Source organism: Apium graveolens, chromosome 5, assembly GCF_009905375.1.
Source record: "Apium graveolens cultivar Ventura chromosome 5, ASM990537v1, whole genome shotgun sequence".
Classification (NCBI taxonomy): Eukaryota; Viridiplantae; Streptophyta; class Magnoliopsida; order Apiales; family Apiaceae; genus Apium; species Apium graveolens.
Window position 1 is genome coordinate 307,606,423 of NC_133651.1, and position 16,510 is coordinate 307,622,932.

Consider the following 16,510-nt stretch of genomic DNA (forward strand, 5'->3'; position numbering starts at 1 on the left):
ATGAATGTGGAAATATGTTGTCATGCACGCAATCTTAAGTATTTATTTAAATACTGTTTGGAAGGCCATGATCATGCTACGGTTCATGTCCAGAGAAAGAGAAAAAGGCAAGCGAATGACACTGATGAGGGGGGAATAGATGAGATAAATGCATATTTTGATGGCAGATTTTTATGTGATGCTGAATCAGCCTATAGGATTTTTGGATTCCCTATCCATGACTTCAATTTCACTTACCAGGTGATAAAAACTGCACCTTCTGTGCCAATGAAGCGCTAGGGAAAGTTGCTGCCAGGGAGAAGAACCAGTTCAGTAAACTGGAAGCCTTTTTTATTTAAACTCTGTTGATGTTAATGCACGGAAGTACACTTATGATGAAATTCCACGGTTTTATGTGTGGAATGATGGTGAGAGGAAATGGACCATAAGGAAGCGTGGGTTTCAAATAGGTAGATTGTGTTATGTGCATCACAGTACGGGTGAGCCTTGGTTTCTTCATTTATTGCTTACGGAGGTATGTGGTGCCACCTCCTTTGAGTCTTTACGTATCGTTAATGGAGTATGTTACAGTACATTTCGTGATGCCTGTAAAGAGTATGGTTTACTTGCGATGATAAAGAATGGCATGAAGTGTTGACTCAAGCTTCTGCAGGTGGATTACCTTCCCAGGTTCGACAACTTTTTGTCCATATTATTGTCAATTGTAAAGTCACTGATTTGAAGACTTTATGGAGTACACATTGGAAGAGCATGGTTGATGACATTTTAATCAGACGACGTCAAAGTTGTCCAAATACCTTATTCACTCTTAACGACATGCAACTGTAGTTCTATGCTTTAGGAGGTATGACACCTTTTTACATTACAGTGTAGGACAAATTTTAAAATTTTTGTGGGCTGGAAATGCAGTCCATTAATTGTTCGTCATTTTTTTTATAATTGGGTGAATGTTGTTAAATAGTTTTAGATATCAAATATTGCAGAAATAGATGAGTTGCTTCGGTCAGTTGGTAAATCCTTGAAGAAATTTGATCAGTTGCCTCAACCTCCTCGCAGCTATTTGAACAATGGAACAAATAATTTGATAAGTGAAGAGACAAGCTATGACACCAGGAAGATGGAGTATGAAACTGCCAAGCTACCACAGGACTGTACAGAGGAGCAGAGGAAAATATATGATGCAGTAATACAATCTATTGACACTAATGTTGGAGGGATTTTCTTCGTTTATGGTAGTGGTGGTTGTAGAAAGACATTCTTATGGAGAACTCTTATATGTAAGTTACGTTCACAAGGTAAAATTGTGCTTCCAGTTGCTTCTTCAGGGATTGCTGCCACATTAATGCCCGGTGGTCGGACTGTGCACTCCAGATTTAAAATTCCAATAGTTCTTGATGAATATTCAACATGTAATATTTCCCATGATTCAGATGTTACGCAACTCATAAAACAGACACAACTAATAATATAGGACGAGGCGCCTATGCAGCACAGGTACGCATTTGAATGCCTAGACCGATCATTGAAGGATATCATGGAAGCTGTTGATCCAGAACGTTACGCCATATCGTTTGGCGGTATTACCGTAGTCCTGGGTGGTGATTTCCGTCAAATCCTCCCACTAATTACGTATGGAGATCGTGCTGATATTGTAGCTGCCTGTATCACTAGGTCACGACTGTGGTCCATTTACCAAGTATTCTTGTTGACAGAAAACATGCGCTTGAAACAAGGTGAGAGTGATAGTGAAAGTGAAGAGCTTAAAAAGTTTGCAAAATGGGTACTTGATATTGGTAATGGCCAGGTCAGTCCACCTCGAGTCTGCAATTTGCCAGTCACTGAAAATCAAATTTTGATTATGTCTCAGTTTTGTGACGTACAAACTGAAAACACAGTTGATAACATGATTTGTAGCACGTATCCTAATTTTGCTCACAAAGGGCACAGTACACAGTACTTGAGCGAGAGAGCTATTTTGACCCCTACCAACCAGAATGTGGGTCACCTCAATTCGCTTATTGTAGACAAGCTCCCCGGAGAATCTGTGTCATATTTTAGTGTTGATGTTGCAGAGGAATTTGGTGGGACATATGAGGATCTGAATGAAGCCTTCCCAATAGAGTATTTGAACTCCTTAAATGTTGTTGGGATGCCACCTCATGATCTAAAAATGAAGGTTGGGGTTGTTGTTATGCTAATGCGTAATTTGAACCAAACCCTAGGTTTGTGTAATGGTACAAGGATGATTATGACCAAATGCCTGAGATTCTGTGTGGAGTGTGAAGTAATCTGTGGTACGTTTGTTGGTTCGAAGCATTTCATTCCACGTATAGAGCTTTCTCCCTCAGATACAAAGATGCCATTCAAATTGGTACGGAAACAAATGCCTTTACAGATATGCTACGCCATGACAATCAAAAAATCTCAAGGTCAATCCCTGAAGACAGTTGGGCTATACTTACCTAAGTCAGTGTTCACTCATGGACAATACTATGTTGCTATTTGTCGAGTAACCTCACCCACTGGCCTCACTATATTTGTTAATGATGAGTCTGGTGCAACTACAAATATCACCCAGAATGTTGTGTACAAAGAAGTTTTTTACGGCCTTCCAGAAGCTTAGTTTGTTTGAATATATAAATGTGTAGGAATACATTATTGTCATTAAGTAATTATTTAAATTTGATTATGGGAAAATATTTTACTCTGTTAAATACTTTGCTTTTAACCATTATATATTGTAAATTATGTTACGGATTGGTAGTAGTTTATTCTTCTACAAATGTATTCTGAATTGTTTCATCTTACATGTAACATAATAAAGAAGAATTACGCCTATGACCATAGAAATAGTTGAAGAAATGGGGTATAATTAAAATGTGAAAAGTTGATCAAACGTAACAAACTTCAAAAGTACAAATAAGTACTGAATTAAAGTACAAATAACCTTCATGCCAGATTGGAAGTGTAATTAAGTAAGGAGAACAACTCTGAATGTGTAGTTATTTTGATACATGAATCGTAGTCTGTTTCCTGCAATAAAGTTATTGTCGTAGGTGAAATCGTTCCAGCACAATCCAAATCGACATGTTTTCCTCTTTCGCTGAACAGCGACATACCAAGTACCATCTCCAAATAGAAGTCTGATGAGAGTAGATTTGGTCCATGGTCGAAATACTTAGCATGTGTCTTGGGAAATACTATATGGAAGATAAAAAAAAGTTAAGAGGACAAGTACGGATTAAGCATGATCAAATATTTACAAGGACTGGGTACAGGTAATCTTACCACTCTGTGTCCTCTTTGATCAACATGTGACGGCAACACAGTTACTGTGAAGGAAAGGGTATTTTCTTCTTCACCAAAATATACTTCTGGATTTGCTTGGGTGGCTCCTGAAGCGGCATGAAATTTTACAATTACTTATGAAACTATAACAAGTCATTAACCCATCAATTGAAATGTACCTTCGTCCATATTTGCCTGAGCCGCATCATGCAAAATCCCAGGTATTTGACTTCCTCTCGATGATATCTCATTAACCAATCCTGGAATACAAATAATTAGTTATAATATTGCATACATCCCAATGATCACCCGCACAAAATATACACATACGTATGAAACTATAACAAGTCATTAAGGCATCAATTCAAAGATACCTTCCTCGATATTTGCCTCAACCGTATCATGCAAAATCACAGGTAATTGACTTTCTCCTGATGAAATGTCATTAACCAATCCTGGAATAAAAATAATTACTATTAATAATGCATACAGCCCAACAAACATCCCTACCTAAATGGACAGAGTATTGTTGTACCTGTTGTTTGACCTGGCGATCTCTCCAAATGAGCATCTGTTATAAAGCAAACAAAATTGGTTATTCTATATGGTTCTTTGGTAATATACTACATACTAAAATGAAAAGTACCTGAAGAATCTGAATCTGACATAGACATATCAGTAACCTCAAAACACAGTCTTTTCCCAGCTCTTTCAAAGACACTTTAGCGTGTGTAGAATTAAGAATATCCATACAATTTGTGCTAAATATTGTTAAGTATAGACTTGATGGACCAACAGAATCGAAGAAAATCCAAAAACTCTCCCTCACAGAATAATTGTTGAAAACTTCATCCAAATCGAACAAACTTTTATTGAGCTCAGAGAACTTAGCAATGTACTGCCACCCGTCACCAAACGACAGCCTAACTTTCTTACCCAGCATTGAACCATAAGTCTCTATAAACTTTGATGGTAATTCCTATATAGTACAAATATAGATGTGAAGAACATAAATGTATTAGCCACTCCCTAAAATTGTTGCAACAAATGTAAGTTATACAATTACGTTACCAGATTCCCGTCATGTAGCATGTCATGACTAACCATTTTGAAACATTTTTTGGCTGAAATTCCACTTCCATGAACTGCCCAAGAAGAATACAACATGGTTAACAATTTAGTCATATACAGTTAAAGTTTTTTGAGGTCTTATAAAGATCTACAAATATACCTTCAGTTTTTGATTCATTGTCATTATCATTGTCAATGATACTTATATTCAACCTCTGCGAATGCTCTGTACGCGAAAACACATAAACATCCCCTTCTTTCAAGTTCACATATTCACAGAATTTTGTCCACTCTTTGTTAAAGAGAAAATTCCCATTCTACCATTTCAAGTTTATAATCCAAGTACTTTTATTCAGGCATAACTGAACCCAGGTCATTTGTTCATGTACATTTAATCGGGTGATTACATCATTGGGCAGCACCTAACCAATATAGAATTAAAATTAAACTTAATAGTAGAAATAGTAAGCGGAACTGACATTCGATTGAGAAAAATATAACCTGAGTGTAAGCATTTTGTTGAAGGTGTTCTTTGTCAATGTAAACTCTGTCACTTAGGCGGCTGTCACCCATTGCATTGTAGAAGAACCTTGTTGCCAGTTTCTCAATTTCGGCCGGAGTAAAAATTTCTCGATCATGTCCAGTACCGCACACTTTATGATACTGAATAGGCCTTAATGGGTAATCAATCTCTACTGTATTACCATCAAATATTTGAACATGAAAACGTCCATGGTCTTTGTAATCAAGAAGGAAGACACAGTAGGGTTTCATTGCATAGAAATCCATAATTTTCCTAACATTTCCTATACATGCATCGGAACTATCTAATGAACATTGCCAAGCATCACCATTTCTAACCCGGAGATACACTGTCCCGGTCAATTGATTACCCACATTTTTTATAAACTCCTCAGGCAAAGGCTGATTCGGGAAAATATAAATAGATTAATTGTACTGAATAAGCAAATTCGAATAGAACTGAAGTACAAGTACATGCCATAATATAAAGATTTGTAGGAAATAACATACCAGCTCTCCTTTGTTATATGCTTCTACAAAAATAGGACATAGCAATTGCATTCCTTTCATTCTGAATAACACACTCCTCCTGCGTCGTAGTTAGCCGCCATCAGTACATATATGTCTAATAGTTTAATTGATGATATATATTGCATATGTGATGCCCTCAATCTCGGGGTTAGGAAATGAGGACTCACACACCTCTATTCTAATAATTAAATATGCATAAACCCCGATTAACTACTAACAGGATCAGCAGGATAAAGTATGAGACAAGATTACAACTACCAATCACAGAATATAACTTACAAACCCAAAATATTATTAAATAATCAATATCGGTTCCGGCTGGAAACCGACAGATAACCCATTGTATCTTTATACACCTCTTTCTAGGCACGAGCTCACTCATAACCTGTACTACCTGCTCTGGCAACTGGAAGCCCTCAACACGGTAGGGACCACCAGGTACGCTCTTACGAGCAGTGCGCCTAAGCCTGGCCATCTTCTTGCTTAACTGCCATGGTTAGATTAAGACAAAACAAATGAGTAGAAAACTCAACAAGTAACTACATAGCAGTTCTACAATATCAAATCTCAATATACTTTGAACAAACTAGGGCATTCTACTTTAGTTAATCTAGGTGGCAGATTTCCATATATTTATTTTTGTTTTCTTTGAGATAAAGAAAGGGTATCTGAAGAATAGTTGGGCTTTCAAGAAACAAGGCTCGAAATAGAACAAAAGCCGATATTCATCACAATTCATTATAGGATCAAAATAGATCTTTCGATAGAGGAAAGCAACAGTATTTCAAGATATAGAATCATTCGTATGATCAACAATTTCAGGAATCAGGGTTCTGAGCTTTAAGCTCCATAATAACATAATCAACTCTTTTCAAAACAGTATAAACCATTTTCATTTCCAAAAAATCAATTTACTGAATAAAAGTTTCAGTTCCCTTTTTAAATAATCATTTAGAACCCTTGATTGGATCACTTATCTTTCCATTTCATTATATACGGGTGATCAGCCCGTATCGACCTCCATTCCGGTCTTTAAGGTACCATTCGGCATAATTTCAGCCTTAAATTGGACTAGTCCCACTAGCCTCTTACCATGACTGGACTAGTCCCACTAGCCTCTTACATCTCAATCCAATCCATCAGGAATTCATTTGGAAAACCTTGAGTTGGAAAACAATAGGTTTTCTAAAATTCATTTTATCATTACCAAGCCTTTGAAATCATTCGGACTCTTTCAAGTCGAAACTCATTCTTAATTCATATTTTAAAGAAACAAAGTTCAGGGAGTGAATCAAAGATACAAAAGGAACAATTCTCAAGAATATAAGTATGTGATATTTCGTCTTTGTTATGTCTTACGTAATTATGATTTACCATTTAATATTTTCTTGCAGGTCCGAATGTAGTTGCTCCTTCGCTTTTGTCTGATGATTATGAAGGATCAGATTAAGAAGCAAGTGATTGTGAATCAAGTGGTAAGAAAAAAAAAGATGTACTCCTAAAAAATTATCCATATTTAATTTTGTCGAACTAAAATAAAAAAATACAGATGATGCAAATTGTCTTAGTTGGTCGCTTGATGGTGATGATGAAGTCATTGTTGATGGGATGAATTCAGATTGTAATTTGATGCAGAGCAGACGTGCACTGCGATATATCGTTCCTGAGGAGTATGCTTCTTTGGGTGGTCCTACTGCCATATGTTTGAAATGTCATGCTCGGATGTGGAAGGAAGAAAGGGTAAATAAAAATGTGACTAAAGGTTGTCCTATATTTTCTCTTTGTTGCATGAAAGGTTCTGTGAGATTGCCTCCAATCCCTCCTACCCCTGAGTATTTGCTGGATTTATAAAATGACAAGAAAAGAGGTCCTACTTTTCATAGATTGATACGGCTCTATAATGCAATTTTTTCCTTTACTTCTACCGGTGGTAACATAGATCATTCAATTAACAATGGAAGGGCGCCTTATGTATACAGATTAAATGGTCAGAACCACCACATTTTTGGATCTTTAATACCGAATGATAATGAAACCCCCAAATTTTGTCAACTTTACATTTATGACACCATTAACGAAGTTGATAATCGTCTTCGGTGGGTTAGTGTTCATGACCGAGAAAGTGTTGATAAAGAGGTTGTACGAGGTCTTATAACAATGTTAGATGAAACAAATTAATTGGTTGGTGAGTTTAGGAAGCAGCGTGATTTGTATGAAAGCGATGAAAAAGTTGAGCTGCAGATTACACTGAAAGTTATCAGATATGAGAGTGGAAGAGAATGTCATATTTCTAGCACAGATGAAGTTGTTGGCATTATGGTTGGTGACACTGAAGAGACATGTGGCGACCGTGATATAGTTGTTAATGAAAAAGGTAAAGATTTAGTCTGTGTTTCTTATGTTCATCCGAAGTTGATGGCTTTACAGTACCCTTTACTCTTTCCACGTGGAGAAGATGGATTTCACCCAAAGATAAAATTTTAAAAGACTGCTGATAGTTCTTGCAAACCACGGGGCTTTTTGTCTCTGAAGAATTACTACTCATATACTTTCCAAATTAGAGAGTCTGATGGTAAGGTATATTTAGAAATTATTATATGTTTGTTTATGTTCCCCAGAAATAAATAATGAAAGTTATATTGTAGGTTTGACTCCTCGGCTAGGTGGAAGACTATTTCAACAGTATATGGTAGATGCTTTTTCTACCATTGAACAGACACGACTATGGTGGATCCGTACTCACCAAACTACTTTACGGAATGAATTATATAGCAATAGTTGTAGATCTGTTAGCAGAGGTGATGTGGACAGTTCAAATACCAGTGAAGGTATAGTTCTGCCAGCTGGCTACGTTGGTTCGAAGCGATACATGCAACAAAATTTTCAAGATGCACTGGCCGTATGCCGTTACATTAGACATCCTGACATATTCCTGACTATGACCTGTAATTCTCTTTGGGATGAAATTCAGAAGATGATGGAGTATATGCCTGGTTGCATTGCTCCAAACTGTCCCGACATCATATCAAGGGTGTTTAGGCTAAAACTTGATCAGTTAATGGTATATATTAAGGACAAAAAACACTTTGGTGTTTGTATTGGAGGTAAGATTGTTTACCAGGACTTACTTAGTTTAATTTCTAATTAGATTTTTGTTTTGCATATTGCCAATATAATCTAAATTTTCCCGTTTTGCAGTTATGTATATCGTCGAGTTTCAGAAAAGAGGCCTTCCACATGTACATATGTTAATATGGCTTGATGCTGATTCAAAAAAAAATCTCAAGCAGAATGTGGATAATTTTGTATCCGCAGAAATCCCAGATCCTTTATTAGATCCGGTTGGTTATGCGGTCGTGAAGGACTTTATGATCCATAGTCCATGTGGTTTGCAAAATGTAAAGTCTCCATGCATGAAAGATTTACGTTGCATACGTCATTTTCCGAAAAAGTAAGATATATGCATACCTTTTTTATGTCATTTCAGAATCCAGTAAGTTACCCTAATACCAAAACTTTGTAATAATTGAATGGTTTCAGGTACTGTGCTCGAACTACTTTTGATGACAGTGGCTTCCCGATGTATATGCGACGCATGACAAACATTACTGTTGAAATAAGGAAGGCTTAGCTGGACAACCAATGGGTAGTACCATACAACCAGGATCTTTTAGTCAAGTATCAATGCCATATGAATGTGGAAATATGTTGTCATGCACGCAATCTTAAGTATTTATTTAAATACTGTTTGGAAGGCCATGATCATGCTACGGTTCATGTCCAGAGAAAGAGAAAAAGGCAAGCGAATGACACTGATGAGGGGGGAATAGATGAGATAAATGCATATTTTGATGGCAGATTTTTATGTGATGCTGAATCAGCCTATAGGATTTTTGGATTCCCTATCCATGACTTCAATTTCACTTACCAGGTGATAAAAACTGCACCTTCTGTGCCAATGAAGCGCTAGGGAAAGTTGCTGCCAGGGAGAAGAACCAGTTCAGTAAACTGGAAGCCTTTTTTATTTAAACTCTGTTGATGTTAATGCACGGAAGTACACTTATGATGAAATTCCACGGTTTTATGTGTGGAATGATGGTGAGAGGAAATGGACCATAAGGAAGCGTGGGTTTCAAATAGGTAGATTGTGTTATGTGCATCACAGTATGGGTGAGCCTTGGTTTCTTCATTTATTGCTTACGGAGGTACTTGGTGCCACCTCCTTTGAGTCTTTACGTATCGTTAATGGAGTATGTTACAGTACATTTCATGATGCCTGTAAAGAGTATGGTTTACTTGACGATGATAAAGAATGGCATGAAGTGTTGACTCAAGCTTCTGCAGGTGGATTACCTTCCCAGGTTCGACAACTTTTTGTCCATATTATTGTCAATTGTAAAGTCACTGATTTGAAGACTTTATGGAGTACACATTGGAAGAGCATGGTTGATGACATTTTACTCAGACGACGTCAAAGTTGTCCAAATACCTTATTCACTCTTAACGACATGCAACTGTAGTTCTATGCTTTAGGAGGTATGACACCTTTTTACATTACAGTGTAGGACAAATTTTAAAATTTTTGTGGGCTGGAAATGCAGTCCATTAATTGTTCGTCATTTTTTTATAATTGGGTGAATGTGGTTAAATAGTTTTAGATATCAAATATTGCAGAAATAGATGAGTTGCTTCGGTCAGTTGGTAAATCCTTGAAGAAATTTGATCAGTTGCCTCAACCTCCTCGCAGCTATTTGAACAATGGAACAAATAATTTGATAAGTGAAGAGACAAGCTATGACACCAGGAAGATGGAGTATGAAACTGCCAAGCTACCACAGGACTGTACAGAGGAGCAGAGGAAAATATATGATGCAGTAATACAATCTATTGACACTAATGTTGGAGGGATTTTCTTCGTTTATGGTAGTGGTGGTTAAAGAAAGACATTCTTATGGAGAACTCTTATATGTAAGTTACGTTCACAAGGTAAAATTTTGCTTCCAGTTGCTTCTTCAGGGATTGCTGCCACATTAATGCCCGGTGGTCGGACTGTGCACTCCAGATTTAAAATTCCAATAGTTCTTGATGAATATTCAACATGTAATATTTCCCATGATTCAGATGTTACGCAACTCATAAAACAGACACAACTAATAATATAGGAGGAGGCGCCTATGCAGCACAGGTATGCATTAGAATGCTTAGACCGATCATTGAAGGATATCATGAAAGCTGTTGATCCAGAATGTTACGCCATATCGTTTGGCGGTATTATCGTAGTCCTGGGTGGTGATTTCCGTCAAATCCTCCCACTAATTACGTATGGAGATCGTGCTGATATTGTAGCTGCCTGTATCACTAGGTCACGACTGTGGTCCATTTACCAAGTATTCTTGCTGACAGAAAACATGCGCTTGAAACAAGGTGAGAGTGATAGTGAAAGTGAAGAGCTTAAAAAGTTTGCAAAATGGGTACTTGACATTGGTAATGGCCAGGTCAGTCCACCTCGAGTCTGCAATTTGCCAGTCACTGAAAATCAAATTTTGATTATGTCTCAGTTTTGTGATGTACAAACTGAAAACACAGTTGATAACATGATTTGTAGCACGTATCCTAATTTTGCTCACAAAGGGCACAGTACACAGTACTTGAGCGAGAGAGCTATTTTGACCCCTACCAACCAGAATGTGGGTCACCTCAATTCGCTTATTGTAGACAAGCTCCCCGGAGAATCTGTGTCATATTTTAGTGTTGATGTTGCAGAGGAATTTGGTGGGACATATGAGGATCTGAATGAAGCCTTCCCAATAGAGTATTTAAACTCCTTAAATGTTGTTGGGATGCCACCTCATGATCTAAAAGTGAAGGTTGGGGTTGTTGTTATGCTAATGCGTAATTTGAACCAAACCCTAGGTTTGTGTAATGGTACAAGGATGATTGTGACCAAATGCCTGAGATTCTGTGTGGAGTGTGAAGTAATCTGTGGTACGTTTGTTGGTTCGAAGCATTTCATTCCACGTATGGAGCTTTCTCCCTCAGATACAAAGATGCCATTCAAATTGGTACGGAAACAAATGCCTTTACAGATATGCTACGCCATGACAATCAAAAAATCTCAAGGTCAATCCCTGAAGACAGTTGGGCTATACTTACCTAAGTCAGTGTTCACTCATGGACAATACTATGTTGCTATTTGTCGAGTAACCTCACCCACTGGCCTCACTATATTTGTTAATGATGAGTCTGGTGCAACTACAAATATCACCCAGAATGTTGTGTACAAAGAAGTTTTTTACGGCCTTCCAGAAGCTTAGTTTGTTTGAATATATAAATGTGTAGGAATACATTATTGTCATTAAGTAATTATGTAAATTTGATTATGGGAAAATATTTTACTCTGTTAAATACTTTGCTTTTAACCATTATATATTGTAAATTATGTTACGGATTGGTAGTAGTTTATTCTTCTACAAATGTATTCTGAATTGTTTCATCTTACATGTAACATAATAAAGAAGAATTACGCCTATGACCATAGAAATAGTTGAAGAAATGGGGTATAATTAAAATGTGAAAAGTTGATCAAACGTAACAAACTTCAAAAGTACAAATAAGTACTGAATTAAAGTACAAATAACCTTCATGCCAGATTGGAAGTGTAATTAAGTAAGGAGAACAACTCTGAATGTGTAGTTATTTTGATACATGAATCGTAGTCTGTTGCCTGCAATAAAGTTATTGTCGTAGGTGAAATCGTTCCAGCACAATCCAAATCGGCATGTTTTCCTCTTTCGCTGAACAGCGACATACCAAGTACCATCTCCAAATAGAAGTCTGATGAGAGTAGATTTGGTCCATGGTCGAAATACTTAGCATGTGTCTTGGGAAATACTATATGGAAGATAAAAAAAAGTTAAGAGGACAAGTACGGATTAAGCATGATCAAATATTTACAAGGACTGGGTACAGGTAATCTTACCACTCTGTGTCCTCTTTGATCAACATGTGACGGCAACACAGTTACTGTGAAGGAAAGGGTATTTTCTTCTTCACCAAAATATACTTCTGGATTTGCTTGGGTGGCTCCTGAAGCGGCATGAAATTTTACAATTACTTATGAAACTATAACAAGTCATTAACCCATCAATTGAAATGTACCTTCGTCCATATTTGCCTGAGCCGCATCATGCAAAATCCCAGGTATTTGACTTCCTCTCGATGATATCTCATTAACCAATCCTGGAATACAAATAATTAGTTATAATATTGCATACATCCCAACGATCACCCGCACAAAATATACACATACGTATGAAACTATAACAAGTCATTAAGGCATCAATTCAAAGATACCTTCCTCGATATTTGCCTCAACCGTATCATGCAAAATAACAGGTAATTGACTTTCTCCTGATGAAATGTCATTAACCAATCCTGGAATAAAAATAATTACTATTAATAATGCATACAGCCCAACAAACATCCCTACCTAAATGGACAGAGTATTGTTGTACCTGTTGTTTGACCTGGCGATCTCTCCAAATGAGCATCTATTATAAAGCAAACAAAATTGGTTATTCTATATGGTTCTTTGGTAATATACTACATACTAAAATGAAAAGTACCTGAAGAATCTGAATCTGACATAGACATATCAGTAACCTCAAAACACAGTCTTTTCCCAGCTCTTTCAAAGACACTTTAGCGTGTGTAGAATTAAGAATATCCATACAATTTGTGCTAAATATTGTTAAGTATAGACTTGATGGACCAACAGAATCGAAGAAAATCCAAAAACTCTCCCTCACAGAATAATTGTTGAAAACTTCATCCAAATCGAACAAACTTTTATTGAGCTCAGAGAACTTAGCAATGTACTGCCACCCGTCACCAAACGACAGCCTAACTTTCTTACCCAGCATTGAACCATAAGTCTCTATAAACTTTGATGGTAATTCCTATATAGTACAAATATAGATGTGAAGAACATAAATGTATTAGCCACTCCCTAAAATTATTGCAACAAATGTAAGTTATACAATTACGTTACAAGATTCCCGTCATGTAGCATGTCATGACTAACCATTTTGAAACATTTTTTGGCTGAAATTCCACTTCCATGAACTGCCCAAGAAGAATACAACATGGTTAACAATTTTGTCATATACAGTTAAAGTTTTTTGAGGTCTTATAAAGATCTACAAATATACCTTCAGTTTTTGATTCATTGTCATTATCATTGTCAATGATACTTATATTCAACCTCTGCGAATGCTCTGTACGTGAAAACACATAAACATCCCCTTCTTTCAAGTTCACATATTCACAGAATTTTGTCCACTCTTTGTTAAAGAGAAAATTCCCATTCTACCATTTCAAGTTTATAATCCAAGTACTTTTATTCAGGCATAACTGAACCCAGGTCATTTGTTCATGTACATTTAATCGGGTGATTACATCATTGGGCAGCACCTAACCAATATAGAATTAAAATTAAACTTAATAGTAGAAATAGTAAGCGAAACTGACATTCGATTGAGAAAAATATAACCTGAGTGTAAGCATTTTGTTGAAGGTGTTCTTTGTCAATGTAAACTCTGTCATTTAGGCGGCTGTCACCCATTGCATTGTAGAAGAACCTTGTTGCCAGTTTCTCAATTTCGGCCGGAGTAAAAATTTCTCGATCATGTCCAGTACCGCACACTTTATGATACTGAATAGGCCTTAATGGGTAATCAATCTCTACTGTATTACCATCAAATATTTGAACATGAAAACGTCCATGGTCTTTGTAATCAAGAAGGAAGACACAGTATGGTTTCATTGCATAGAAATCCATAATTTTCCTAACATTTCCTATACATGCATCGGAACTATCCAATGAACATTGCCAAGCATCACCATTTCTAACCCGGAGATACACTGTCCCGGTCAATTGATTACCCACATTTTTTATAAACTCCTCAGGCAAAGGCTGATTCGGGAAAATATAAATAGATTAATTGTACTGAGTAAGCAAATTCGAATAGAACTGAAGTACAAGTACATGCCATAATATAAAGATTTGTAGGAAATAACATACCAGCTCTCCTTTGTTATATGCTTCTACAAAAATAGGACATAGCAATTGCATTCCTTTCATTCTGAATAACACACTCCTCCTGCGTCGTAGTTAGCCGCCATCAGTACATATATGTCTAATAGTTTAATTGATGATATATATTGCATATATGATGCCCTCAATCTCGGGGTTAGGAAATGAGGACTCACACACCTCTATTCTAATAATTAAATATGCATAAACCCCGATTAACTACTAACGGGATCAGCAGGATAAAGTATGAGACAAGATTACAACTACCAATCACAGAATATAACTTACAAACCCAAAATATTATTAAATAATCAATATCGGTTCCGGCTGGAAACCGACAGATAACCCATTGTATCTTTATACACCTCTTTCTAGGCACGAGCTCACTCATAACCTGTACTACCTGCTCTGGCAACTAGAAGCCCTCAACACGGTAGGGACCACCAGGTATGCTCTTACGAGCAGTGCGCCTAAGCCTGGCCATCTTCTTGCTTAACTGCCATGGTTAGATTAAGACAAAACAAATGAGTAGAAAACTCAACAAGTAACTATATAGCAGTTCTACAATATCAAATCTCAATATACTTTGAACAAACTAGGGCATTCTACTTTAGTTAATCTAGGTGGCAGATTTCCATATATTTATTTTTGTTTTCTTTGAGATAAAGAAAGGGTATCCGAAGAATAGTTGGGCTTTCAAGAAACAAGGCTCGAAACAGAACAAAAGCCGATATTCATCACAATTCATTATAGGATCAAAATAGATCTTTCGATAGAGGAAAGCAACAGTATTTCAAGATATAGAATCATTCGTATGATCAACAATTTCAGGAATCAGGGTTCTGAGCCTTAAGCTCCATAATAACATAATCAACTCTTTTCAAAACAGTATAAACCATTTTCATTTCCAAAAAATCAATTTACTGAATAAAAGTTTCAGTTCCCTTTTTAAATAATCATTTAGAACCCTTGATTGGATCACTTATCTTTCCATTTCATTATATACGGGTGATCAGCCCGTATCGACCTCCATTCCGGTCTTTAAGGTACCATTCGGCATAATTTCAGCCTTAAATTGGACTAGTCCCACTAGCCTCTTACCATGACTGGACTAGTCCCACTAGCCTCTTACGTCTCAATCCAATCCATCAGGAATTCATTTGGAAAACCTTGAGTTGGAAAATAATAGGTTTTCTAAAATTCATTTTATCATTACCAAGCCTTTGAAATCATTCGGACTCTTTCAAGTCGAAACTCATTCTTAATTCAGATTTTAAAGAAACAAAGTTCAGGGAGTGAATCAAAGATACGCAAGGAACAATTCTCAAGAATTCTGTATCAAGGATAATAAGGTACTAAATTTGAAGGATCCGTAATAACTTAGGGATCAGTAGGGCAATCAAGAGAAACAGGGTATCATTAACAGAGTTATCCAAGATAATTAAAGGTTCAATATGATTCATGGCATTATAGGAAACTGGAACAGAAAGGCAGATTATCAAAGGGTGAAATTAATAGGATTATCAATAACAGGTTATCAAGAACAAGGGTACTTCAAATCAATATCAGGGTTTCATAAAGCAAGGGTTTTATACTTTGACAGTTCAATACTCTACATGGTATGAACAACATTTCCTTTATAATCATTTACACAAGTAATCAGAGTTACTTGCCTGAAATTGCTTTCCTGAGGGTTGAACTACTGCCACCTAGTATACTTTTCCCTTTCCTAGCCCGAATGCCCTCACGCTCCGAATCTACAATAAAAACCAGAAATCTTAATTAGATTCCCAACTCTCGTTCCCGGAACGATCTCTCTATACGATAACTCGATTATATCTTTGACTCAAACTATACGAGTATAGCTTATACAAATAAGCACACAGCACATAGCACAATCCTTTCTCGTAGTTTTTATATCCTTATATACCTAGCAATCAAAGCGTACTCGCTTGACCTAGGCTATTTCTCAAATCACACTAACAGGACTCTTTTACGAGTACT

General features: G+C 36.6%; 3 protein-coding genes across 3 annotated transcripts; all 3 read left to right on the plus strand.

Annotated features, from left to right (window-relative positions):
* On the plus strand, nt 1-2,623 carry LOC141661191 (uncharacterized). Its single transcript, XM_074468175.1, has 4 exons — nt 1-240; nt 365-514; nt 968-1,360; nt 1,472-2,623. The coding sequence occupies exons 1-4, from the start codon at nt 1-3 to the stop codon at nt 2,621-2,623; spliced, it is 1,935 nt and encodes a 644-aa protein (XP_074324276.1).
* A 6,480-nt stretch (nt 2,624-9,103) lies between these two features.
* Nucleotides 9,104-10,349, plus strand: LOC141661192 (uncharacterized). Its single transcript, XM_074468176.1, has 3 exons — nt 9,104-9,343; nt 9,468-9,773; nt 10,071-10,349. Exons 1-3 carry the CDS (start codon nt 9,104-9,106, stop codon nt 10,347-10,349), a joined length of 825 nt encoding a protein of 274 aa, XP_074324277.1.
* A 237-nt stretch (nt 10,350-10,586) lies between these two features.
* Nucleotides 10,587-11,726, plus strand: LOC141661193 (uncharacterized). Its single transcript, XM_074468177.1, has one exon. It carries the CDS (start codon nt 10,587-10,589, stop codon nt 11,724-11,726), a length of 1,140 nt encoding a protein of 379 aa, XP_074324278.1.
* The last annotated feature ends 4,784 nt before the right edge of the window (nt 11,727-16,510 follow it).

What these genes read in the sequence shown, in the direction of transcription:
- LOC141661191 (XM_074468175.1), top strand. Translation starts at nt 1, where the DNA reads ATGAATGTGGAAATATGTTGTCATGCACGCAATCTTAAGTATTTATTT. An exon ending in ACTTCAATTTCACTTACCAG is followed by an intron (nt 241 to 364) that starts GTGATAAAAACT and finishes AATGCACGGAAG; the next exon opens with TACACTTATGATGAAATTCC. An exon ending in TTCATTTATTGCTTACGGAG is followed by an intron (nt 515 to 967) that starts GTATGTGGTGCC and finishes AAATAGTTTTAG; the next exon opens with ATATCAAATATTGCAGAAAT.
- LOC141661192 (XM_074468176.1), top strand. Translation starts at nt 9,104, where the DNA reads ATGAATGTGGAAATATGTTGTCATGCACGCAATCTTAAGTATTTATTT. An exon ending in ACTTCAATTTCACTTACCAG is followed by an intron (nt 9,344 to 9,467) that starts GTGATAAAAACT and finishes AATGCACGGAAG; the next exon opens with TACACTTATGATGAAATTCC. An exon ending in CAGGTGGATTACCTTCCCAG is followed by an intron (nt 9,774 to 10,070) that starts GTTCGACAACTT and finishes AAATAGTTTTAG; the next exon opens with ATATCAAATATTGCAGAAAT.
- LOC141661193 (XM_074468177.1), top strand. Translation starts at nt 10,587, where the DNA reads ATGCAGCACAGGTATGCATTAGAATGCTTAGACCGATCATTGAAGGAT.